This window comes from Piliocolobus tephrosceles, chromosome 14 (genome assembly GCF_002776525.5).
Source record: "Piliocolobus tephrosceles isolate RC106 chromosome 14, ASM277652v3, whole genome shotgun sequence".
Taxonomy (NCBI): Eukaryota; Metazoa; Chordata; class Mammalia; order Primates; family Cercopithecidae; genus Piliocolobus; species Piliocolobus tephrosceles.
In genome coordinates this window covers 97,064,482-97,091,895 of record NC_045447.1, presented here as the reverse complement: position 1 = coordinate 97,091,895, position 27,414 = coordinate 97,064,482, and the positions used below count along the sequence as shown (strand labels likewise).

Sequence of the window (27,414 nt, the reverse complement as noted above, 5' to 3'; positions counted from 1 at the left end):
ATTATCGACAATTTTTATAATTTTAACAAAAATATAATGGAGATGCTATTTTATAATCTGCTTTTTCACTTCACAACATGAATATTTCCCATGACATTAAATATTCTTCTATAATTTTATATTCAATAGACATATAATATTCTACCACATAAATATACAAAAATATTTCTTACCATCTATCCTCCACATATCTCACCAAACTGTATATGACAATATCTCTCATTGTAGCACTGCAAAAACTGGATATAACACTTTTAAAAAATATTTGATAATTTGGCCGGTTGCGGTTGCTCACTTCTGTAATCCCAGCATTTTTGGGCAGGTCAGCTGAGGTCAGGAGTTCAAGACCAGCTTGACTAACATGGTGAAAGCCCACCTCTACTGAAAATACAAAAATTAGCCGGGCATGGTGGCGGGTGCCTGTAATCCCAGCTACTTGGGAGGTTGAGGCATGAGAATCGCTTGAACTTGGGAGGTGGAGGTTGTAGTGAGCTGAGATCACACCATTGCACTGTAGCCTGGGCAACAAGAGCGAAACTCCATCTCAGCATATCTATCTATCTATCTATCTATCTATCTATCTATCTATCTATCTATCTAAAATATATATATATTTGATAATTTGAAAGACAAAACCTACAGTGGTTGGCAACTTGTTTTGCATGTAGTGACCATTTGCTCTTCTCTTTTTGAGTCACAGCTAGATGCAAGAGAGAGATGCCCTTGGCTAGGGTGTTAGGTGGAAGGATCGGGTTCTGCTACCTTTAGCTTCTTGATTACATGGCAGCAACACAAGGAGCCCACAGTTCCAGAAGAGCCTGGATTTTTCCACAGGGAGACACAGATGCCCTGTTTATTAATACCATCTGCAAAGCTGTTGAGTAATGGAGAACAAAATTAAAGCTTCATTTATTTATGTAATATAATGTAATTTCCTTTGCTCAGAGAAAAATGTTTTACCTTTAATTGTGACTTACGTCTGGAATTAATGAAATAATAAAGCAAAAGTGATGGAGAAACAAATTCATCCTCTATGGGGACAAAGGAAGTAGACTCTTGCTTGAGAGTATTACACAGAAACCAAAAGAGGATGTTCTAATTGGAGTCAGTAAGTTCAGTGTTGTCATCCATTTATCCTCCAGGAAACCTTGGGAGACTACACTGGCATCTGATAAAACTTCACCATCAATAGATTGCCTTGATGTATCCAAGTCATGGAACATCAGGGAACTCTTAAGCCCTAGGTTCAACCAAGATAAAGGAAAAAGCACTTTGTTTATATGGATGGAAGAATCTGAGTTATAGGTAGCCTTGGTCAGTGAGATAGTTTAATTAGCCAATAATTGCACCTCGGATAAACCTCATTGGCTACAATACTGCCACTGTGCAAAGCTGAGATAGTTTAAATTATACTATACGAGAATTCTTCATGCATGTTTCTGAAGAACGCATTATAGTTGTGAAATTCCCTGTCTGGTCTCTATGGGAGCTTTCAGCTGGTTTCATCCATGGACAGCTATGGAAGGTTTCCCTTCATGTTACTCCCACCCCTATAGTTGGAGTAAATTATAGGTATTCAGGCCCTAGTTTTATTCATCAGAGTTTGGCGTACCATGGGCCGTTGAGTATAAGGGTGTTTCTTATAGTAGGTAAATCAGAGAGGAGATGGACAATTATCTTGCTGCACAATCTATGGGTTGCTTGTTGCATAATGATGTTCACAGTATATGGTGCTTGATCCTTAGAGGTTGGGGGTCCCTTACCTCACCATCTCCTCTACTTGTAGCTTCTTCACTTTTCCCTTCAGATTATTTTGTCCCGTCTGTGGGTCGGGGAGGAGATCTTTCTGCCTTGGAGCAATGACTTGTGAAATTAGTGATCAGCTATTCATGGTCATTGTTTTATTTTTGGGTGGGCTAGTTTTACTGCCTAGGCTGGGGATCATTAGAAGGCCTTCAGAAATTTTGTAAGCACAGGTGGATGGAGAAGCTCATTGATCAGTATTTCAAAATACGATTTTTGTTCTTCATTTGTATTTGGAGAGAGACAAGGCAGAGAAATGGAGAGAAGGAAGTCAGGATCCCAGGCGTAGTGTTTTCACAGAGTAAAGTGATCCTGACCTCCTCTCCGTGATCCTGACCTCCATGCCGACAGCTGGGTCCCATGCTACTGCTCTGTGCTTTCGGCTGCTTATTGGACATCTCCACCAGGAGAGCACATAACAGTTCACATTTAACGCATCAAGCTTAATGTGTTTACAACTCCACTCATGACTTTTTCTATCTTCAAAACCCAGTCTCAAACCTGCTCCTGCTGACTTGGTTGATGACATCACTATGTACACAGCTGTCCCAGCCAGAGGCCCGGAAGCCACCCTTGCCTTGTTACCCTTCCCCACACTCCATGTCTACTCAGCTACCAGAGTCCTGTGAATTCCATCTCAGAAGAAGTCCTAACCACCTGTTCCCTGCTATCCCCTCTTCTTCTCTTTCTTGGAACATTGCAACATCTTTCTTCTTGATCTCCCTGTAGCCCATCCCCTGAACTCTTACTACAGTTTTTGCTGGAAGTAGTTTCTGGAACCTGCCAATTGACTGCATGGAGAGTCCAATCCTACACAGCAGAGCCAATGGTTCCTCACACAGTGGCCTCCACCCTCCTGTCCAGCCTTAGTTCCCTCGAAGGCCTTTTGTCTCAGCTGGACCCTCTAATCCTTCTCTCTCAGACAAAGCTTCTCCTTCCAGCACCTCCTATCTGTGCCAATTCCTTCCTTATCGTGCTGGTTCCCTCTGGCTGTTCTTTTTTCTTTTCCTTGCTGCACCAGGTAAATTGATACTGATTTTTCATGTGGCTCCTCCTTTATGACATATTTCTTGGCTCTTGACATGACGTGGCATTAATAGTTTTCTCCTCTGTTTATTTCTTCCTCAGGGTGCTTAAAACACCTCTTTCTAACTATCAGTTTAAATGTCCAGCCTAAGTGGCGCCCTGCCCTTGGGGACTGCTCAATAAGGGACAGATGACTGAAGGGAGAGGACTCAATCTAGCTGACTCTTCTGGTCCTGACCTGAAGATCTAAGATTAAATATAAGTCCTGAGTTGTGGAGTAAAACACAAAATCCAGAGTTCTAATTCGCTTCCACTGAAAACTTATAATAAGTACTGTGCATATTTATAATGCATCAGGCTTTTTATATCATTTAGAAAGAACAAATGGGCCACGCGTGATGGCTCATGCCTGTAATCCTTAGTGCTTTTGGAGGCTGAGGTGGGAAGATCCCTGAGGCTAGGAGTTCAAGACCAGCTTGGGAAACCTAGTGAGAAACTGTCTCTATAAAAAATTTTAAAAAATTATCCAAATGTGATGGTGTGTACTTGTAGTCCTAGTTGCTTGGCAGACTGAGGCAGGAGGATCACTTTGAAGCCCAGGAGGTCAAGGTTGCAGTGAGCTATGGATGGGCCACTGGACTCCAGCCTGGGTGACAGAGCAAGACCCCATCTCAAAAACAAAGCAAAACAAAACAAAACACAACACAACAACAACAACAAAAAAGCCAAGTGACTTTTTTGTATTTTTTGCTCTAATTTAATTTTAAAATACATTTAAATGTTATTCTATTGGAGCAGAATATGATCATTTTAGACACTTTGTGCATAAATCTCACAGTCAATTTCTTGGAGAGGGGTGAGGAACTGTATGCATTTTTTATAACATAGGAGCAAGTGACTCAACAAGAGTAACTGTCTTGAGTCACAAGCATGCTTTTTGACTTTCCTTACCTAAGTTAACTGACTGCTTTGCATGATGTGCTCTTTCCCATTTATAAATAAGTTGGGCAGTCAGGAAAATACAAGGAAGTAACTCATGGTGAGGAGGTCTTAGAGCGACCGAGAACGGTGGTGATGAAGAGAGCCCAGCTGTGCTGCTTGAACTATACTCTGTCTGCAATTGTATTCTCCAGAGGATTTTTATTGACCTTTCCCCTAACTCTACAAGGTGATGCTGGGCCCCAGAGACCAATGATCTCAGCTTACAGGCAGGAAACATTCAGTCTGATAGGGGAAATCATAAGAGGAACAGTGTCCAATATGCCAAAGCATCTTATGCGTTTCCAGGGTTTTTTTCATGTAAGTTACCATAATTTGATATTCATGACCATTTCTTTGAATTGGCTAGAACAGATACTGTTGTCTCACTTTCCAAACAAGGAAATTAAATTATACAGATGGTTGATTACCTGACCATATGGTCCTGTCTCTCAGTGATGTTGGAAACAGCTTCCCATTCTTTCTACTATATACCCCTCCTATCACAACTATATTATTAAAATTATTGTTTATATATTTTATTAAATTCATACAATCTTTAAAAAGCCCTGTGAGGTATCTGTTAGTCCCAAGGACTCTTTATAATGGATACTTAATGTCTAACCTGATTACAAAGAACATTTAATGAATGTAATAATATTTTATTATCTTTCCACTTGGAGTTAGCAGTTAGCTACAATTTCAGTGAATCTCTAAAACTATTTTAACTAATGACTGACTCCACTATACTTGTCAAGTCTGTTAGTTACTAATGTAAATAAACTGCATGATATTGATGATGATATAATTATAGTTAGTATTTATTAAATGCCTATTCCATGTCAGGAACCCGGTCATGTAAGCACCCAGTATCCTCAGCATTTTATAGATAGAAAATTGTGTTCAGCAGGCTTCTGTAGGTTTCCCAAGGTAATAGGCATGACCAGGTTAACTCCTTACAACACTGCTGTTATTGGAGAGGAGCAACTCGTAATAGTATGTTAAGACATATGGTTGACAGAAGGAAGAGAATTCAAGCTATTTAAAATCCTCACAGTCTTCCTCTTGAACAGTTAAAAGAAACAAAACAAAATGATGATGTGTTGAAAAAAAATCACTAACATTTATTGAGTAAATTGCCATGCAAGGCACTGGTCTGAGAATGCCATGTGTATTAACTTGATTAATCCTCACAACCACCCGTGGAGGTACACCTGCTTTTACATCTGTAAAATGAAAGCTCTTGTTACAGATGTGGAAACTGAGGCTCAGAGATGATAAACGATGCAGCCAGGATTAGAACCCAAGAACTGCTCCAGAGTCTGTGCTTTAAATCTTGCCTTCTAAAATTGCTTAATAGGTTCTGGTTCATAGGAACCAGCTCTATGTGAGGCACTCGATACGTGTCTCTCATTTCCTTGTCATAACAGCCATGAGAGGAGTTGTTGTCTCCATTTTATAGTCAAAGCACCAGGACTCCAAGTTATCCAGTAACTTCCAGCCACTCACAAAGTAGAGGCAAGTTTGTCACCTTTCGCCGGATCTGTGTCAGGTGGTTTGTGCGGGAGCAGCCGTGGAATTCAGGCCCATGAACAGTTCTTATCACTGAACGCCGTTCTACTTCTTTGGTTTCAGGCTGACTTAGGAAGCAGTGTTTCTGACAACTCATTATGGAAAATCGATTCACATCTTCTGCTTTCTTTGGCCTCTTGTCATGGCCCAGACATGCATTTCCAATTCTCAAACAAACAAATGAATTGAAACAGGAACAGTATTCAAGGGCATCCAAATGTTGTGCTACTGATACTGTTCAGTGGAGCACAGTGGCCCGAACCAGAACAATGCTCTCTGTGCAGGATCCTGTAGAATCTTTGGCTTGGTTCCATATTCCCCCCTCTCTTTTCTTGTTCCTCTTGAAAGGTAGCCACCCCTGTGGGCAGAGTCAGACAAGGTAGAGAGAAATGGCTGAGGCAATATAGAATGCTTGTCTTGCTAGCTTGTCTTTCTCCATGAAAGGAGAAGATCCATAAAAGAACAAGAGTAAAGGAATCTACTTACGATCTCTGAAAAGAAGCATAGAGAGTGAGAGCAGGTTTAAGAGAGGGAAAAGTGAAACACATGTGAAATGCTAACTATTATGACTGACGATAGTTAAAATAGTAATAATACTTTTGTTTGTTTGTTTTTTGAGACAGAGTCTCATTCCGTCTCCCAGACTAGAGTGCAGTAGCGCGATCTTGCCTTGCTGCAACCTCCGCCTCCCGGGTTTATGTGATTCTCCTGCCTTAGCCTCCCGAGTACTGGGATTACATGTGCCCACCACCTAATATTTTTGTATCTTTAGTAGAGATGGGGTTTCACCATGTTGGCCAGGCTGGTTTTGAACTCCTAACCTCAAGTGATCTGCCGGCCTCGACCTCCCAAAGATAATAATACTTTTTAAATAAAAGGTAGGAAGGAGGCATTTGAAACAATGGTGAGATGTTAAGCTTGAGAATTATGGAGAATGACTGTCCTGGTAGAAAAGAACACAAACAAAGTATGGTGATAGTTTTGTTTCAGGTTTTTTACTTGTTTTCTCTTTTGTTTTTGGAAAGTCTTTTTTGGAAAAACCTTTTGGAAGGTCTGTTTGTTTCAAGTGAGCTGTCAGGTCATATGTTGTTTCAACATGATGATAAACATAAAGCTTTATCTATATTCCTTCCAGACTGGCCAAAGGGAGATTTCCTCAGTGTTGAACCCTGGTCTACTGCCATGCAAATGAGCCCCCATTAATCTATGAAATTCATCATGTGTTACTGCAAAGTAGCGATTTATCATGAACAGTGATGTTCAGATTTGTTCTTCAGTGTCCTGAAGATTTTTAGTAGTTCTTCAAGAACCACTGTTGGAGAGTAGTGAGGGAGGTGTAATAGGTACTACTCCTGGGCCCCACCTTTGCATCAGTCTATCTGTTTTATACCTGGGGATTCCGCTCAGAATCATATCATCAGGGGGGATTGCAAAGGATTGAAGATTTTGAGAACTTTTAGGGATATTTTCCTTTCAAGCTTCAGGGTTGAAAATTAACTATCTCCTGTGAGTGTAGGAACTCCTGTGCCATACTGGAAGCTGCTCACCCAGGAGAGGGGAGTGGGAGGCCCATTGAGGTCCCTGGAAATGGCCTGCCCCACCTCAGCTGCAGTGCACGGCTGGCAACACCCTTTTTCCCTTCTGGGATTTACTGTCAGGTCTTACATTTTTCCTGTGTGCAGTTTTACATAGTCAGCACCACACTGTTTACTTAAAGATGCTTTTTTCATTTAGTAGTATATGGCAAGCATTTTCTCACATCATTAAATTCTTCTAAACATGAATTTTAATGTCTGTGCAATATTTCATCACATGTATTTAACCATTTTCCCACTGGAAACATAGATTGACTTAAAAAACATTTTTGGCTATCATAAATGATACTCTGATGAACATCTTTGTCTAAAGATTTTTGTCAACATTTCTGATTATTTTCTCAGGGTTAATTCTTAAAAGTGGAATTTCTGGCTCAAAGAATACCACAGCTATAAAACTCCATATATTTTGCTAATTTTCTTCCCAGAAATGCTAAATCCATTTTATATTGATGCGTAACAACATGGAATTTCAATTCCTGCTCTGAATAAACCTTTGTTTCATAGAGGATTATTAGAAAATCATCTTTTGGTGACAGATATTTGAAGTAGAAGAATGTGTGCAGGTGTGTTGAAATTGTGTGAAGAATATTTTTTCTTCTCATCCTTCTCATGAAAAAGATGAGGAGAAAAATGTAAGAGCAAAGAAATATAACTTTAAGATGAATGAGGGGGCAGTTACTAATCCATTGAAATTTTTTCAAATACAGCATGTCTTTAAACAAATGAAAACAGTTTGCATTCCTGAGCACTTCCCCTGGGATGCAAGCACATTTTATAACTTAGATGTATGAGTGCAGGATTTTCAAAGTGCTGAGAGTTAGAATGTAGTGGTTGCGTGGCACCTGCATTTAAAACACAAACTTTAGTCAGCCGATATTAATTGGAAGCCTAGATTCAAATCATGGCTTTGCCACTTACTAACTTCCTGATTGTGGTCAGGTCAGTTACTCTCTCTAAGTTGTTTCCTTATCTGTAAAGTGAAGAAAATATTAGCATTGTTATGAGATGGAGATAAGGCATGTGAGGAATTCAGCACTTTGAAAAGAGCTGAGCTGACCACGACAGCAGCCATATGTAGCTACTGAACACTTGAAATGGGGCTGGTTCGAATTGAGGTGTGCTATACATGTGCAGTGTGCAACACACACTAAGTCCAAGGGCTTAGTCCCAAAAAATAATGCAAACTATTTATTAATAAAAGAGTTGATTAATTATTAATAAATGTCGACATCATTTCATGTTGAAATACTATTTGGATATCTCGATTTCAAATAAGATACATTATTAAAATTAATTGTAATACATTTATTTTGCTTTTTAAGTGCTTTTTTTCCATCTTTGAAGTGGCTTGTGTTATAATTTTATTGGACAGTACTGCTCTAGAACATAATAAAGGCTGAAGGAGCAATTTTTAGAAGAAAAGTTGGGTTATTTCACCATTATGGAATTATCCAGTTGTCATCTTATCTTTTGGGGGCATTTGATTCTGAGGAAACTATGAGGCATTTGGACAGGGTCCTCTGTTTTGGTCCGGATGGTTTAGAAAGGCTGGAGTAGGGATGATACATAATCTTTCATTGTCTGATAGAGGGGTGAGTGGAGAGTTTAAAAATAGCATCCCCTCCCTCCTCCCCTCCCAATGCTGATCCCTCATGAGTTATTTCTGTTGGCCGCATTAGGAACCTGACATTTGATTCATTCAGTGGGTCCTGCCTAGGTCCTTTAAAACAGAATGGACCGTTAGGGAAAGGCTGCCCTGGGCCATGACAGGCTGAGGAGACCAAGGGGATTGGAATAACCAGTATGGCAAAATGCTTGGTCAAGATCCAGACTCGACGAAGCCTCCAGTTGCACATGGTGAACCACTGCAACAGTAACGTGTTTGTTCGTCTGCTGAGACTCGGCTCCAAGGTCACAGCTCGGAACACTGGTATGTGTGGTGCCCTGGGCTGTCATCCTGTGCCTAAAGTGTGCGGGCTTCCAGCTTCCTGCTCACTGCCGGTGGAGAGAAGCCCAGGGTGAATTTGGTGTCAGAGATTTTTGATAAGGGTGAGAAGAGAGGGAGGAAGGGAGAAAAGCAGAGATAAGTGGGAAGGAGGGTGAGCAAGCCAGTGCAAAGGGGAAACAGGAGGGTGTGTTCCCTTGTTCAAGAAAAATGATACAAAGTTGTCGTAAATACGAATTAGCCCCTAGTCAGCAGTGAGTCAAGGGAGAGGGAGGCAGTGGTGGTGTGTACCTCCAAATTGTTCTGTAACGTGAGAAGATGAAGGAGAAGGCAGAATGGATGATCACAACACGCTCCCCTTCCTTTCATTGTTGAAAGGGTCGGATCTCACATCTGCTTGCTTGCTGGGGTGAGGCAGAGTGCCACTTTATCCTCAAGGCATAGCTTTACTCAAAATATCAGTCAAAGAATTGAAATTGACCTTCTGCCAATTTCCTTTTCATTGTAAATGTATTTTGTTATTTTATGGTCCTTGAGGGAAATAGGAATTGAAATAGGAACTTAAAAAGTTAGAGCTTACAGCAAGAAACAAACTGAGGCTATATGTATACATGTGGTTTTTACCAATTGATTAAAACAAAGTACACCCTGGGAAACGTCTGCAATTGGCTATATCTCATGCACATGTATGGAACTGACTTCTAAGTGAATTGGGGTGAAATTGATTATATTTGTATAATGACATAAAAAATACATGATGTGTTCTTATTAGAAAAGATTTTTTAAAAGAACAAATACATAGATACTTTCCGCTAATACTCCCGATAGTTGATCTATGAATATTGCCACGTGGGATATAGGATTTTTTTTTTTTTACAAATGGGATTGTTCAAGATACAGTATTGCAGAATTAGTTTTCTTACTTTATCATATGACTTGAAGGACTTTCCATATCCATACATATTAATATACATCCTTTTTAGAAATGGCTGGATAATATTAGGTAATATAAAGATTTAATAACTCAGTTATCTAATTACCAAATTATTGTTGGAAATGGTTATGTCTCATCTTTTGGCTGTAACAGATGGTACTGCAATGCATATGTATACAGAGGCATTTCTCTTTAATAGATGCTTCAAAGTGTAATTGTTGGGTTGAAGGATATACGAATTGTAACTTTCAATGGAAATGGGCAAATTATCCTCTAAAAGCAAATATTAACAAGGTGAGTATGAGCTTGTCTATTCCCCCACGTAATCACTCACCCTGATATGGCCAGTTTCTTAAAAGTTTTGCAAAATGGTTGAAAGGAAAATATGATTTCATTGTTTTAATTTGCATATCCCTTTTTATCAGTGAAGAGGAGGATCTTTTCAAATAATTGTCTATTTTCTTATTCTGAGAATTGCCTATTTGTTTACCTAGTACATTTCTGTTGTGTTTTTGTCCTTTCCTTATAGATTGTAGTATTTCTTTTTTAATCTGAGTTATGAATCCTTTATATTTTACAAATGTTAATGTTTTTTCTCCTAATTGGTTCTTGGCATTCAACTTTTAATGTTAACTTTATGACACAGGTACTTTTTTTTTTTTTTTTTGAGACGGAGTCGCGCTCTGTCGCACCTGCTGGAGTGCAGTGACGCGATCTCTGCTCGTTGCAAGTTCTGCCTCCCGGGTTCACGCCATTCTCCTGCCTCAGCCTCCCAAGCAGCTGGGATTACAGGCGCCCGCCACCGTGCCCGGCTAATTTTTTGTATTTTTAGTAGAGACGGGGTTTCACCGTGTTAGCCAGGAGGGTCTGAATCTCCTGACATCGTGATCCGCCCATCTCGGCCTCCCATAGTGCTGGGATTACAGGCGTGAGCCACTGCGCCCGGCCGACACAGGCACTTTTTATATGCACAGAGAACTTCTATGTGTGCAGACTATTTACTTTTTGTATGTTTTAGGTTTCATTTTTTTAAAGTTAGTTTTCCCCATGCCAACATTATAAAAGTGTTTCCTGTTTTTATTCTTCATAATTAATGCATTTACTTGAACTATATGAAATTGCTGATAATAACTGCTTATGACCTTCAAAATTGGCAATTTCACGTAGTATCTATTTTTTTTTTTTAGTTGAAACTTTTACCTTCTTAGGAATTTTTACATGTGCATGACACAGTATAGGGATATACCTTTCCCCCACCAACAATTGGTTAGCAACTTTTTGCAAAACTTTTTCATAAACAAATTTCCCATTATATTAAAGGGTAGATTTCTGAATTATATCTTTTATTATTCCTGCTCCATTACTATACAGTATAGTTTTAATATCAGGTAGGTCGTTTCCCCTGCATTGCTTTTTTTTTTAAAGGAAGTTATACTTTTAGAGAGATTTTTAGGTTCACAGTAAAATTAAAAGGAAGGCACAGAAATTTACCACATATGGGGAGTTTCCCTCACATATGCTCCACCTCCCCCATCATCAACATCCCAAACAAGGGAAGTACAGTTTTTACACTTGATGAGCCTGCACTGAGACATCATGACTATCCAAAGCTGATAGTTTGCATTAGGGTTCACCTTGGTGTTGTACATTCTGCGGGTTTGAACAAATGTTTAATGGCATGTATCCACCCCTATGGTATCATACAAAATAGTTTGACTGCCCTGAAAGTTCTGTGTTCCACCTATTTATCTCTCTCTTCCCCTAATTCCTGGAAACCACTGCTCTTTTTATGATCTTCGTAATTTTTCTTTTTCAGAATGCCAATTAGTTGGAATCATACAATATGCAGCCTTTTCAGACTGGCTTCTTTCACTTAATAATATGCATGTAAGATTCCTCTATAGCTTTTCATGGCACTTCTTAGCACTGAATAATATTCCATTGTCTGGATGTGCTCACTGATTTATTATCCAGAAGTTTTTGATTATTCATGTGTACGTTTACCATTTGTCTTTTTTGAAAGTGTGTTGGGATTTCTACTGAAATTGCATCACATTTTAGATTAATGAGAGGAGAGCTGAATTTTCAATGCATCAAGGCCCCCCATTCAGGAACATTATTATGTTTTTCTATTTATTGAGATTTTCTTTTATACTGCTTTGGTATATTTTAACATTGTCCTCATACAAGTTTTTCAGACTTCTTGTTATGGATATTCCTGGATACATATGGCTATTTAAATTTGCGCATTTGGCTATTTCGAATGATACTTTCCATTATCATTTTTTATATTGTCTCTGCTGTATGCAGTAAACCGCCTGCTTTAATATGTTGATCTTGCATTCCAACACCTTTTTAAATTCTTATTAATTGTCCTGTTTCATTTTTATCTCTTTTCTATGTAGATAATTCTATTATCTGGAACTAGACTTTTGTGCCTTACTTTCCAATATTTACACTTCTTATTTTTTGTCTTCATCATATTGCATTATCTAGGGCCAATACTGATGTGTGGTGATAATTCTTTATAATGTTCCTGACTTTGGTGGGAATTCTTCCAACGTTTTGCTATTATAAATGTTTGCCATGACATGTAGTGATTTCTACAATTTTCTAGTAGATATTTCAAGTCCCTGCCTTTCAGGAGATAAAATTTTAATGGAAAAACCCATAATAAATCTGCAGCACAGTGTAATGACTGACTGTGAAGATAAAGAGATCCACAAGACGGTATGACAGCTGCATCAGTTAGGATGCCATCATCAGCAAGTAATGAGGAATTCTGATTAGCACTGGTTTAAATAATAAGGTGATTTATTATCCAAGACAAGTCCAGAGTCAGAGAGGATTCCAGGGTTGAGAACCAGTTTCATTTTATCTCTACACTGCTCTTCTCAGTCAGCCAAGCTTCCCCTCATGCAGTTGCTCTCAGCACCGTAGGATGGCTGCCAGTTTCTGCTGTTTCTTTCAGTTACAACAATGTCAAGAGGTAAGGAGTCTGTACCTTTCCAGGATGATCTCCTTAGAAGTAAAAACCTTTCTCAAAAATCCATCCCCTCAGGCCCCCTCCCCCTACCTCTCTTCTTCTCCCCTTCCATTTTTATTTTCAGGTTTGGCCCATATGCCCATTTTAAAACCAAATGTGACCAAGAGACTGGAATTACTATGACTGGCTTAGACTAATCATTTGGAGAGAAATGGGCCATAAGGAGTCAACCATGAAAAGTACCAGATAATTAGCATGTATCTCAGTCTGGGAGTGGGGGATAGGAGAGCCTTCCCAGAGGACGTAACACATAGGGTCTTAGAGGATGAGTAAGAGCAATCCAGGTGCAGAGGACACTCCAGGAAGAGGTAGCAGTCTGTGCAAAGACACAGAGGCATGACATATATGGGAACCCTCAATAGATGGGCATGGAGGTAGCATATGTGGTAGACAGAGATTTTTGTACTAGGCTAAAAAGTTTAATTTAATATTTAATTTGAAAGACATGAGAAACCTTTTAACAAGAGGATTGATATAAATTATTAGGCATTTAAAAATGATTATTCTGGAAACAACTTACAAGGAGCTGGACTGAAATCAAGGAAACCAGTTAGGAAGCCATTGCTATCATCCAGTTAAGAAGTGATAAGAGTGGCGAGGCAGGGATAGCTTTGAAAATGAAGACGGTGGCAGAGTTTGCAGAAGTTAATGACAGATGTCAGCAGTGAGTGAGAAGAAGTCGTTCTGGCCAATCCTTGAGTTACTGATATAAGAGACTGAAGAAAAGATGGTGCCATTTACAACATAGTGAGTGGTGCAAGAGGGAAAGAGGTGAGAGGGAGGTGATGCGTTTGGGTTTGGATGTACTGAAGTTGATGTTCCTATGTACAGTTTCCTGGTAAATCTCATTGGAGGGTTTTGAGTTGAGATGGACCAGAGATTTATCAACGTGGATTTCCCAAATTATGTTCTATGTATTTTCTGATGGTTGTTTGTATTTCTGTGGGGTCAGTGGTGATATCCCCCTTACCATTTCAGATTGTGTTTATTTGACTCTTCTGTTTTTTCTTCTTTATTAGTCTAGCTAGCAGCCTATCTAGTTTATTAATTTTTTTCTAAAATTCAGTATCTAGATTTGTTGACTTTTTGATTTTTTTTTTTTTGTGCCTCTCCTTCAGTTCCTCTCTGGTCTTGGTTATTTCTTGTCTTCTGATAGCTTTGGGGTTTGTTTGGTCTTGGTTCTCTAGTACTTTTAGTTGAGATGTTACATTCTTAACTTGAGATCTTTCTAGCTTTTTGATGTGGGCATTATGAATTTCCTGCTTAATGCTGTTTTAGCTGTATCCCAAAGATTCTGGTACATTGTCTCTTTGTTCTTGTTATTTTCAAAGAACTTCTTGATTTCTGCCTTCATTTCATTATTTATCCAAGAGTCTTTCAGTAATGGATTCTTAATCTTGAGTTTTAATTTGATTGCACTGTGGGCTGACAGACCATTACAATTTCAGTTCTTTTGCATTTCTTGGGGAGTGTTTTACTTCCAGTTATGTGATCAGTTTTAGAGTAAGTCTCATGTGGCAATGAGAATATATCTTTTTAATTTAGGTGGAGAGTTCTGTAGATATCTACCATGTCCACTTGATCTGGAGCTGAGTTCAGGTCCTGAATATCTTTGTTAATTTTCTGTCTCTATAATCTATCTAATATTGTCAATGGAGTGTTAAAAATCTCCCACTATAATTGTGTGGAGTCTAAGTCTCTTTGTAGTCTCTAAGCATTTGCTTTATGAATCTGGGTGCTCCTGTATTGGGTGCATATATATTTAGGATAGTTAGCTCTTCCTGTTGAACTGTTTATCATTATGTAATGACCTCCTTTGTCTTTTTTGATCTTTGTTGGTTTAAAACTCTGTTTTGTCAGAATCTAGGATTGCAACCCCTGCTTTTTTTCTGTTTTCCATTTGCTTGGTACGTTTTCCTTGATCCCTTTATTTTGAGCCTATGTGTGTCTTGGACATGAGATGGGTCTCTTGAAGACAGCATACTGATGGGTCTTGGCTCTTTACCCAGTTTGCCATTCAGTTTCTTTTACTTGGGGCATTTAGCCCATTTACATTTAAGGTTAATATTGTTATGTGTGAATTTGATCCTGTCATGATGCTAGTTGGTTATTTTGCAGACTTGTTTATGTGGTTGATTCATAGTGTCACCAGTCTGTGTAGTTCAGTGTGTCTTTGTAGTGGCTGGAAATGGTTTTTCCTTTCCATATTTCGTACTTCCTTCAGGAGCTCTTGCAAGGCTTGTACAGTGGTGACAAATTCCCCCAGCATTTGGTTTTCTGAAAAGAATCTTGTTTTTCCTTCACTTATGAAGCTTACTTTGGCCAAAGATGAAATTCTGGGTTGGAAGTTCTTTTCTTTAAGAATGTTGAATGTTGGCCCCAATCTCTTCTTGCTTGTAGGGTTTCTGCTGAGCTGCTGTTAGTCTGATGAGTTTCCCTTTGTAGGTGACCTGGCCTTTCTCTCTGGTTGCCCTTAACATTTCTTCTTTCATTTTGAACTTGGAGAATCGGATAATTATATGTCTTGGGGATGATCTTGTGGAGTAACTTACTGGGGTTCTCCTCATTTCCTGAGTTTGAATGTTGGCAGGTCTTGCTAGATTGGGGAAGTTCTCCTGGATGATATCCTGAAGTATATTTTCTAACTTGGTTCCATTCTTCCTGTATCTTTCAGGTACCTCAATCAGAATCAGGCATAGGTTCAATCTCTTTACATAATTGCATATTTCTCAGAGGTTTTATTCATTATTTTTTATTCTTTTTACTCTATTCTTGTCTGCCTGTCTTATTTCAGAAAGATAGTCTTCAAGCTCTAAGATTCTTTTCTCAACTTGGTCTATTCTGCTATTGATACTTGTGATTTCATTGTGAAGTTCTCATGTTATGTTTTTGAGCTCCATCAGGTCCATTATGTTCCTCTCTAACCTGGCTATTCTGGCTATCAGCCCCTGTATTGTATCATTGTGATTCTTAGCTTCTTTGCATTGGGTTAGAACATACTCCTTTAGCTCAGTGATGTTCGTTATTACTCACCTTCTGAAGCCTACTTCTGTCAATTCATCCATCTCAGCCTTAGCCCAGTTCTGTGTCCTTTCTAGAGAGGTATTGCCGTCATTTGGATTAGAAGAGGCATTATGTTTTTTTCAGTTCTCAGTGTTTTTGCATTGATTCTTTTCATCTTTGTAGGCTTATCTATCTTTGATCTTTGTGGTTGCTGACCTTTGAATGAAGTTTTTGTGGGGCCTTTTTTGTTGATGATGTTGTTTTCTCTACTCTAGGGCTGCTGCAGCCCTCACTACTCTAGGGCTGCTGCAGTTTGCTGGGGCTCTGCTTGAGACTCCAGTTGCCTTAGTTTCTTCTATCCCTGTAGGTATCACCAGTGAAGGACATGAAACAGCAAAGATGGCAGCCAGCTTCTTCCACTGGAAGCCCCATCCCAGGGGTGTACTGACTTGTTGCTGGCCTGCATGCACCTGTAGGAGGTGGCTGGAGACTCCTGTTGTGAGGTCCCACTCAGTCCAGAGGACTAGGATCACAGACCTACTCAAAGAAGCAGTCTGACTGCTTTTTGGTAGAACATGTGTGCTGCATTGGTGGGGACTCTTTCTCATTCAGACTGCCTCTATTTCCAGAGCAGGCAGGCTGGAACAGCTGAGTTGACCAAACCACAGAAATGGTGGCTGCCCCTTCCCCTGGGAGCTCCATCTCAGGGAAAGATCAAAACTCTGTAGAACCGTGGCTGGAATGGGTGAAGCCCCCACAAGGAGTCCTATCCAGTGAGAAATGGATTGGGGTCCTACTTAAGGCAGCTCTCTGGCCACAATCTGGCAAGGCAGCTGCGCTGCATTGTGGGGTACCCTTCCTCTTTCGGTCTGTCTCTGTTCTCCACAGCCAGCAGGCTGGAGCAACTGAGTTGACTAAGCTGCACAGATGGTAGCCATCCTTTTCTCCAGGAACTTGGACCCATCTCAGGCAGACTTCAACATACTGCTGTTAGCTGACTGGGATTCCAAGCCAGTGGGTCTTGTGAGGTGCTATGGAAGTGGGGCCCACAGTATGAGGCTACCTGGGTCCCTGGATTCAACTGCCTTCCTGGGGATATGTACAGATGGATTTCCTGCCTTGCCAGGGATCCTGAGCCAGAGCATGTAAAACTCCTGGGTCTCTGTGTGTGTCTGAGTGGCTACTCTGCCAAGACTCTGCACGGCTTTGTGTATCAGACCCAAGGCCCTGGTGGCCTGGGCTCACAAGGGGATCTCCTGATCTGCAGGTTGCAAAGATCTAAAGGAGAAGTGTGGTTTCCTGGGCAGGGTTGCACAATCACTCACCACTTCCCTTGGCTGGGGGTGGGGGTATCTTTGCTTCTGTACCTCTTCCAGGTGGGCCGTCCCCCCGTCTTCTGCTTTTCTTTATTCTCTGTGGGTTGAGCTGTTTGCCCAGTCAGTCCCAATGCAAGAAACTGGGTATCTCAGTTGAAGGTGCTGCATTTACTAGCCCCTATTTATTCATCTCCATGAGTGCCACGGACTACAGCTGCCTCTAATTGGCCATCCTGGGTCCCAGCATTCTGAGTACCTGTTTTCAATTCTTTGGAGTATGTACCCGGGAGTGGTATTGCTGGGTTGTCTGGTAACTCTATGTTTGATTTTTCTGGGGAACTATCAATTTTTTTTCCCACAATGGCCAGAACCATTTATAGTTTTTCTGGCAATATGCAGAGTACTAATGTCTTCACATCCTCACCAACACTTGTTATTTTCAGTTTTTAAAAAAATTGTTGCCATTTGAGTAGGCATAAAGTGGCATCTTATTGTAGTTTTGACTTGCATTTCCCTAATGATTAATGATGTTAAGCATACTGTCAGGTGCTTGTTGACCTTTAGTATATCTCTTGTATTTTTATGGTATTTTTTATTTGGACTTCTCCGTGCTATCAGACTAGAGCTATCATGAAATTTCTGTTGATTTTTGTATGACAAAACCAGTAAGTCATGCCTGTATGCCTTGAAGAGAGAAAAATCACGTAACAGATTCATTGAAAGCTGGTTTGTGGTTCCCTAAATGCACCTGGCTGCCATTTTGGTTATATGGTAGATCCATCCTGGAGGACACTTCTTTGATGCTAACTTTATTTCCCACTATGAATCCAAGACTCAAAATTGGCAGAGTTAACCCTAGGTCTGACCTTAGGTAACTTGATTTCCTATCAGTAAAATGAGGCATTGATAAATACCTCTCTCTCAATAAACATAAAAAAAGTTCTCACCCTTTGATTAAGCAGTTTCCCTTCTAGCATTTATCTACAGCAAATGAACCAAAACAAGAAGAGAAAAAAAGCTTTGTATATAAAGATGTCTCTTGTCGCATTTTCTCTTTACAACTGCAAAGCAATCTAAATGTTTGACAATAGGCAACTCATTTATTGCATAACTAAATAACAAAATGTCATCTTTTATAAATAATACCAATGGGAATTTGTTTAAACATATAAAATGTTTATGTTAAAATTTTAAATGCAAGGAGCACGATTTAAGCTTGGGTATAAAATATGATTGCAAATATATAAAACTAGAACACAAAATTGTGTCTAGAATGAAGACTAGAAAACAACACATCAGAAAAATAAAGAGATTGTCATTGAAGGACAGATTCTGTGGTTTTACTATGATATTATATTGGGTGATAGTGTTGATTTCTAAAAAAATCACTGCTCATAATTATAATTGTGATTTATTGTCATTTTATTCAAGCAAACATGACCAAGGTTGGAGGTTTGCAGATCAAAATTGCACACCTAAATGTTGCAAATATTGCTAACCCTTTGAGAAGTATTGGCTAGTTTGAGTTTAGCATGTTGACCTTTGAATTTATGGTAGAGGGTCTTTTACTATAATAGGACTTTGTTCAAAGTTAGGATACCACGGACGAATTTCATAGATTGCTTGAATCCCATTAGTTTTTTTTTTTTCTGTTTCTTCCTGCAGATTTTTGTGGGAAAATCTGAAATTTTAAATTTAGAAAAAAAAATCTCTCTTTACAGGTGTTCCATTGCCTAAGGAGGACAACATTTCTGCTCCCTTGATCTCCAGTTCCCCAGTGAAGGCAGCCCGAGAGTATGAAGATCCCCCTAGTGAAGAGGAAGATAAAATAAAAGAAGAACCTTTAACCATCTCTGAACTAGTGTACAACCCAAGTGCCAGCCTGCTCCCCACTCCTGTGGACGACGATGAGATTGACATGCTCTTTGACTGTCCTTCCAGGCTTGAGTTGGAAAGAGAAGACACAGATTCATTTGAGGATCTGGAAGCAGATGAAAACGCCTTTTTGATTGCTGAAGAAGAGGAGCTGAAGGAGGCTCGCCGTGCTTTGTCGTGGAGCTATGACATTCTGACTGGCCATATTCGGGTGAACCCACTGGTCAAGAGTTTTTCCAGGCTCCTTGTGGTGGGCCTGGGACTGCTGCTCTTTGTATTTCCCCTGCTCCTCCTCCTTTTGGAGTCAGGTATTGATCTCTCCTTCTTATGCGAAATCCGCCAGACACCAGAGTTTGAGCAGTTTCACTATGAATACTACTGTCCCCTCAAGGAGTGGGTGGCTGGGAAAGTCCACCTCATCCTCTACATGCTGGGTTGCTCATGAAGTTAATCTCTCACATGACTAAGGGCTATATTCAATGCTAGTGATTTTTTTTTTCAGCAAATGCCTGGTTCTGAAGGGTCACGGGGCTGTCAACAGGTGTTCCTTACTCATAATTGATTATTCAAACCTTTAAGTTAGCTTTCCATAATTCACTGCACTTAAATACGTTTAAATCAAATACAGTTATTTTAGTTACAGGTTAGGAAGATGGTCTTTAAATAACCAAAACTATGTTTATTTTTTATTATATTGTAGACATACCCTTTATCTATTATATCATAATACATGATACATTGGACTGAATTAGATTTTCCAGTTTCTAATAGTTGGCACCATTATAAGCTATAAGGTTCAGAATCAGAATTTTAGTGAAAACCCAAGAGAAAGTTGTTGAATATAATCCTTAGTGAAAACAGTGTCCTCTAACCAATGCCTATACAACTAAATTTATGCTGGGTTTTTGGTTTTGTTTTTTTAAAAATATTTTTATGTGTTCAAACTATTTTGGTAAATTTTTAGCAAAAAAAAAAAAGAAGCCTCCTGGAGTTATTTACATGTACAGATTGTAAAACTAATGCACAAATGGTATATCAGAAATTTTTTAATGTTTTGGCGCTACTTTGTTTTTAAAAATATTTTTGGCTGAACAATACCATAATTTGTTATGATCTGCATATGAGATAGAAAATGGGTAGAAAGACAGTTTAGTAAGTAAGCTGCTAAAACAGAGGATGGAACTGGAGGATGTAGAAACTGAGAGCATCAAGTGGACACAGGGTGGTCCATTTTTCAAAGTATTTGGACAAGAGGACTTGTTATTTTCATTTGTATTCTGTCTGTATATTTTGGCCGAAGAAGCAGATGTTTTAAAAAGAAAGTGAGAGTTTAAAGGAGAAAAGGTAAAAGATGTGCTAGTCAGTTGCATATCGGTATACATTAACCCAAGAGTGAAGGCAATTAGTAACTGGAGGAAAGGAAAGTGGCAAAAATGAGTTCTGGTGAAGCTGGCAGGCAAATGGTGGCAGGCAGGCGAGTGGTCTATTTTATGAAAGTGATGGTGATGCCAGCGTTCGATGATGTGAAGAGCAGTTCACTCGCTGTCCGAGTTAACATGAACATGTTTAAGTGGATCTAAATAAATGGAGAAACGTTAAGGTAAATATTTTGATCCCTCATGCCATTTGTTGTGATTCTGTAGAAGAAACTTCAAAAGTGTGTTTGTATGTGAGTGTGCGTGTGCATGTGTGTGTGTGTGTGTGTGAGAGAGAGACAGAGAATGAATGGCTTTTTGATACATGTCCGTGATCATCCTTTGTGGTGGTCATTATACTCCTTTCCTTTCCCACTTGTTTTAAAATCTGACTTCCATAGAGAAACTGGAGAGGCCTCATGAGATGACATAACAATTCAGCCTGGGTAAAGTAGTGACATGACCCTAACCAGACTGTAGAGGGGACCAATGCTCTAGTACCTTCCTTGATACCATTAAATCCACGATGGAAAGGATTTAATCCAACGATTTAATGGTATCAAGGAAGGTACTAGAGCATTGTACCATCAGCAAGGCACTGATGCTTTCCCATGCAGACTACCTACTGATACTGTGTTATGTTGGAGAAAGGTAAGAGTCTAGAGCTTATGCCATGGAGCATAGAGCTCTGTGGATTGAAAACATTCCACTGCCTTAATGTACAAAGATACAGGGCCCACTTGTAATCACTCTCTCTAACTAATGACACTCCAACCCTATCATTAGCATCATTTCTAAATTGGGCATTCCATTTCCACTCCCTCAGTGGAGCTCTGAGTGTTTCACTGGACATTTAATTTTGGAAATAAGTTTTGAAACTCAGTTCGTGAAGCCTGCAGTTGAGCAAATGATAATATATATTTGCCATTAAGTTGGAAGGGTTTCCCTTCCTATATGCTTTCAGTGATTTATTTTGCTTTTTAATAAAGATTGTTTAGTACCTGAAATTTGATACTGATTTAGAAATATCTTTTCTGTGATTGGAATCTTCAACAGTTTATTTTGGAAGCTTGCAGATGGCTAGCTTTGAAATTGAAATTTGTGTTTTTCTCCTTCTTTTCTCATACGATTTCTAAGTCATCCTTTCTGACATCAGGCAACTTCAGCGTAGTCTGCACAAAATAAGTCCCCTTCTGATCATGCATCATATAATTTTCTCTAAAGTTCTGACTATGACAAATCATCTGGCCCTCACTCTTTCAAAATAATATTATATAATATTTTTAAATTATGGAAATAATATATTTTCCATTGTAAAATACTTGAAAAATGTGATAGGATAAATATCACATGTAATCCAACCATGCAGATTTATACTAAGGAGTAATAAATATATTATTTTAACATTCCCAGCTAACATCTCTTTTCTCTTAGGTGGAAACTTCATTGTTGAATAGAAATATTTCTAAGTGAAGAAGTTGACAGGATAGGGTCTGCTGAATTTAAACAGCCATCAAAAATTAAACCGGAATCTTGAAAAGCCATTTGCTCAGCATAGAATCAGAGCCTTTTAGAAACATCCATTTAAGTTTTGTTAGAAGATAGTCACCAGTTGCCTGAATCGAATGAGGAAAAGACTGCTTCCAGAGATGGACAGTATATGATAGAGTGAGATACAGAGTTTAAAGCAAGTGTGTGAGTATATGTATATTCCATATTATCAGTATATGTGTGTTTATATGTGAATCTGTATATATGTGTGTCTTTGAATGGACACAACATATATGCCTTTCTTGCATAATTGTGCTTATTTTGCCCTAATTGAGGAATTTGTGACATATTATTGGTTCTTTTCCCTGTCAGATACTATGGTGGGTAAAACCCACAGCCTGAAAGGGTTAAATTTTCCACAAATGCCACTGTGTGTACATTTGTGAATATAAATAAATATATATAATACAGACACACTTATATGGCAAATACATATACACACACAATCTTGCCTTTAGTGCTAATGCAAGTTGGATCATGAAAACAATGTAGGTAAAGTATGTATTTGTCTGTGCTTGAAAAATATTGTAAAATGTTATGTATTTGGAATATATTTTGTGGTTTGTCTAATATTTATAAACACAACTCGGGGTGAATTCACAATGAGTTTATTTCATTGAAATACTAGAGATATGGGGGCCATGTTACTGTGATTGGAGCCTTACCTTTGTATGGTGAAATTTGCATTTCTATGTCAACATCCAGATTGTTTTATATGTTAATATGGTGGCAGGAATCCCTAATAAAAATACTCTGGGGTAAAATTTTTTGCAATCATTCAGTTTTATTTAAAGTAAAATTGTATAGTCAGGTTGTTGGAAACTATGAAAGGATTCCCTCTAGGACCATGAAATGAGGTCAACATATAATGGTGATAGTATTAAAAAAAAAAATCCCAGGTAGTGGATTAGATTAACCCTTTGCAGAAGTCATCCAGGCCCAAAGCAGGAATACTAGCACTGAAAATGTGCTCAAACATAAAAGAAACCTTGATCTAATTAATGATATTAAGTTAACCAGAGAAATAGAAAAGCACAGAAAAAATAAAAGAGGGGTATTCTGACTGACAGGAGCTTGGATTTCAGAGTGCTAGAAAATCATGTTATCACCATTGGCCAGAAAAGGGTGCCTTCCTGTGCCAGAGAGAGCTGCATGAGACTCAACTCTGTTATTTCACTTGCCATTAAACCTCTCTATCTGTTCATGCACTCTGGAAGAATCTCATGATTCCACTTCTTTTTGTTTTTTATTTTTATGTTTTGAGATGGAGTTTTGCTCTTGTTGCCCAGGCTGGAGTGCAATGGCGCGATCCCGGCTCACTGCAACCTCCTCCTCCGGAGTTCAAGCGATTCTCCTGCCTCAGCTTCCCAAGTAGCTGAAATTACAGGGATGCACCGCCACATCCAGTCAATTTTTTTGTATTTTCAGTAGAGGTGGGGTTCCTCCATGTTGGTCAGGCTGGTCATGATTCCACTTCTATCCTCCCCTCTGCCCAGCGTAGCCTTGACAGGTCTTCTGCTTAGGTTTGGCGCAAAGCTAACAACTCCATACCTGACAGTTAAACCAAAAGGTGTTACTTGGAATGAAACAAAAGGGGTGGGGGAGTTCTCTTAATTGTAGGAATACAATAGAAGTCAAGCAGAATTGGCCCTTAGCTATGGTGGCCTCATGCCTTATCCAGCAGTCCTTAGAAGTACAGGCTCTAGATGACAGGCAAGAAAAGGAATTCAGTGATTAGCATTCAGATGTGAGGTAGCTTATGGACCTATAGTTCTGATTTCAGTATCTCAAGCCTGTGCCTTTGTTTGGGTTAGCGTCTGTTGACCCAAAAGGCTCACACAAAATGGCGCTTGGCCACTTACTCATTGAGCAGTTCATTGAACTCCTGACCCAATGTCACTGCCTGGAGGAAACTCTTGCTTTATTCCTACATTTTCTCCTTAGCCAAATAGAGGAAGACTCTCCTACCAACATTCCCACCCTGGAGAAAAAGTACTGGGGAGAGGCTTCCACCCCTGGGGTGACTTCTGGGATGGTTGTGGTTGATGGGGCTTGAGTCCCTCTGGGCCATTCTCTACAGGGTGGAGACAATGTGCTGAAGGTCTCTGCTTACTTGTCCTCCTGCTTCTTTTCTCTCTCCCTCTCTCCTTTTCTCTTGGACCTGCATTTGGGCCTCCAGTCTCCATGCAGTAAACAGACCCAGCAGAAACTGCCCGTGGTGAGCTCAGCCAAGACTCGGCTCTCCATGTTCCAGCATCCGTCTGTGACTGGGTGGGTAAGTTCGGTGGGCCCCACCCAGTGGGCTCAGCAACTGTCACTTCAGAGAAGAAGAAAGGAACCTTGCTTAGGCCTCAGATCCCAGCTGTGCTCTCCAATCCATTAATAAAGCTGCTTTTAACCCTCTCCTGGCCATTGTATCTATTATCTACTGGGAACTGGGGTGGTGGCAGGGATGGCGGTGAATATTTTGGATCTCTGCAACCTCCAATGTTACAAGCAAGGAGACCGTGGAGAAGGATGCTCCTGGCTGAACCTCAGGCATCAGGGGATGGTCAACCTCAGGCATCAGGGGATGGTCAGCCACCGACATCAGCCCTGACAGTTCTTGCCAATGGGTGAGAGAGCTTATCAGTTATTATTAGTAAAGAACAGAAGGTTGGTTGGAATCACACATCCCTATTCTTTACCTTTAGCTGATACTTATTCCAAATATCTCTCTGGAAAGGGAACTGAGGCCATTTTCACTGTTATAAAGGAAAACTCTTATAAAGGACAAATGTATGCTTTCTTTGGGTCCCAAGTACTGAAACATGGTTTGCAAATTCTAGCAGCTTCTCCAGAAAACACCCATTGCCTGGTTCCTCTCACCCACAGACTTACGATTATGATCATTGTCTTTCCAAGGAGACCACCCTTCAAGGGTGAGACCACGCAAACTAACATTAGTTTCTACTTCCCTTGCTACATTCTTCATAAGTTAGGAAGTTTGTGTTCTGATTTAAGCATCAGTCTCTTGGAATTTCCTTGGTGTGAATCAACTCCCTTCCTCTCCTCAATCAGCCTGAGTTTCCTGACACCCTGATTTTCTGGTTCTGCAAGGTTGTGAACCAGACCCTGAAGAGGGGGCCGGGACACATAAAGGCACTGCTCCCAGCTCATAGGGTTACCATATAATTTATCATTCAAACCTGAACTCTTTTGGGAGTAAAAGGGGATGGTTTTAATGACAAGGTCATAGCAACAGGTGTTAACTAGGACTGTTCCAGGCACTTGACCTGTAAGACTTTGCCTGATTAACTAGATGCCTTCTCTCAACAGCTCCTCTAGTATGTTTCTCTATAGTGTTGACAAAATAAAATAGGGAAGAATTGTTGCTCTATAGTTGTTCTACTTCCCATCAAGAGTCAGATTAAAATTTACCAAAATTCATGACATCGTGTTTTGATGTGAGATTATAAATTACAGAGAAGATTATTTTGTGTGAACCTTCTGGCATTAATGCTACATACTCACTCAATTTGGGTTTTTTGTTGTTGTTGTTGTTTGTTTGTTTTTTGAGACAGAGTCTTGGTCTGTTCTCCAGACTGGAGTGCGTTGGTGTGATCTTGGCTAACTGCAACCTCTGCCTCCCAGGTTCAAGCGATTCTCATGCCTCAGCCTCCTCAGTAGCTAGGATTACAGGCACATGCCACCATGCCCGGCGAATTTTAGTATTTTTAGTAGACCAGGATTTCACCATGCTGGCCAGGCTGATCTCGAACTCCTGACCTCAAGTGAGCCACCCACTTTGGCCTCTCAAAGTGCTGGGATTATAGGCGTGAGCTACTGCACCCAGACTCAATTTGTTTACCATTAATAATACTTAATTTCTTGTTTAATGTGAGGTAGGAAGACAGAATAATCTCAATGCTGTTTTTACATTCATACTGCTGAATTTAGCATTTATGATCTGCACATACAGAACACTAATGATCAGCTTAACTATGAGCAACTGACTTACACTAAATACACTGAAGACTTAGTTTCACAGAAAGTCAACTTGATCATTTATAATGAGAAGTGTCAGTCTTCTGGGCATTTGTTTAAAGCCAAATGTTCCATATACACTCTTCCCAGAATATAAACTGCAATGTGAAGCAAACACTATCAATGAGTACAAGGAATCACAACTAAAAAGCTGCCTTTCAGAAAGTCTGCCCCAACGGGTCAGATGTTCCCACATCTCTGCCTGTCTCAAAAGGCCTGGAGATACATTGTACACATTTTACTCCAAATCCCCCACTTCTGCAAATGTCTTATGGCAGAGGCTGGCAGCTAAGCATCAAAACTATTTCCTCTTCTTCCTGCCATAAGATTAGACGACATTTCCAAGTTCTCCCCCACCCTATTTAGTTTGATATGGCTATATCCCTGAGTCTTGGCCAATAGAATTTGGATAAGTAATTATATTGCCTCCAAGCCTTTAGCTAGTTGTCAGCCTCCATCTGTCACTAAATGTCAACACTTGTAGTGACCTTTAAGCTCCCAGTTGAGGATGTCAGAGCTGCCAGAAACTTAGAACCTTGAATGACTTTGTGGAACAGAGCACTTCCTTATCTTAGTCCATTTTATGTTGCTATAACAGAATACCTGAGAGTGGGTAATGTATGCAGAACAGAAATTTATTGGCTCATGGTTCTGGAGGCTGAACTCAGCAAAGTGAATCCAGAAACATGTGGGAAGGATTATATACCGTGATCAAGTGTGAAGTTCAATATTGAGGGGACACATCTGTTGAGGGCCTTCTTGCTGCATCACAGCATGGTTGAAGGCATCACAAAGATGAGAGACAGAGAAGGGAACAGGGCCCAAATCATCCTTTTATCAGGAAACCACTCCTTTGATAACAATATGAATATATTCCTGAGAACAGAGCCCTCAGGACCAAATCAGCTTTTAAAGGTCTCACCCCTCAATTTTGTTACATTGGGGATTAAGAGAATAGAAAAACAATGGGTAAAATCTATAAAACCAAAAGTTCGTTCTTTAAAATGAAAAAATGTCAATGAAATGAACAAGCCTTTAGCTAGATTAACCAAGGTAAAAAGAGAGTATTAAACTTACTAAAACCAGAAATGAAATAGAGGATGCCATTATAGACCTTCCAGAAATAAAAAGGAATATAAGGGCCGGGCGCGGTGGCTCAAGCCTGTAATCCCAGCACTTTGGGAGGCCGAGATGGGCGGATCACGAGGTCAGGAGATCGAGACCATCCTGGCTAACACGGTGAAACCCCGTCTCTACTAAAAATACAAACAATTAGCCAGGCGAGGTGGCGGCGCCTGTAGTCCCAGCTACTTGGGAGGCTGAGGC

The 27,414-nt window shown here is 39.8% G+C and overlaps 1 protein-coding gene and 1 pseudogene across 4 annotated transcripts in view; one reads left to right on the top strand and one right to left on the bottom strand.

Moving 5' to 3' along the window:
• Positions 1-24,467, top strand: part of FRMD3 (FERM domain containing 3) — a 299,285-nt gene extending 274,818 nt beyond the window's left edge. For 2 of the 4 annotated variants that reach the window (XM_023213427.1, XM_023213429.1), the window contains exon 14: positions 18,943-22,826. In XM_023213427.1, the coding sequence (XP_023069195.1) occupies positions 18,943-19,541 (599 nt within the window). In that variant the 3' untranslated portion in view covers positions 19,542-22,826. Of the gene's footprint in view, positions 1-18,942; positions 22,827-24,241 lie in introns of those variants that run through there. The other 2 variants (XM_023213431.1, XM_023213428.2) reach the window with 2 other exon arrangements.
• LOC111543442 lies at positions 1,172-1,394 on the bottom strand (annotated as a pseudogene).
• Positions 24,468-27,414: the final 2,947 nt, after the last annotated feature.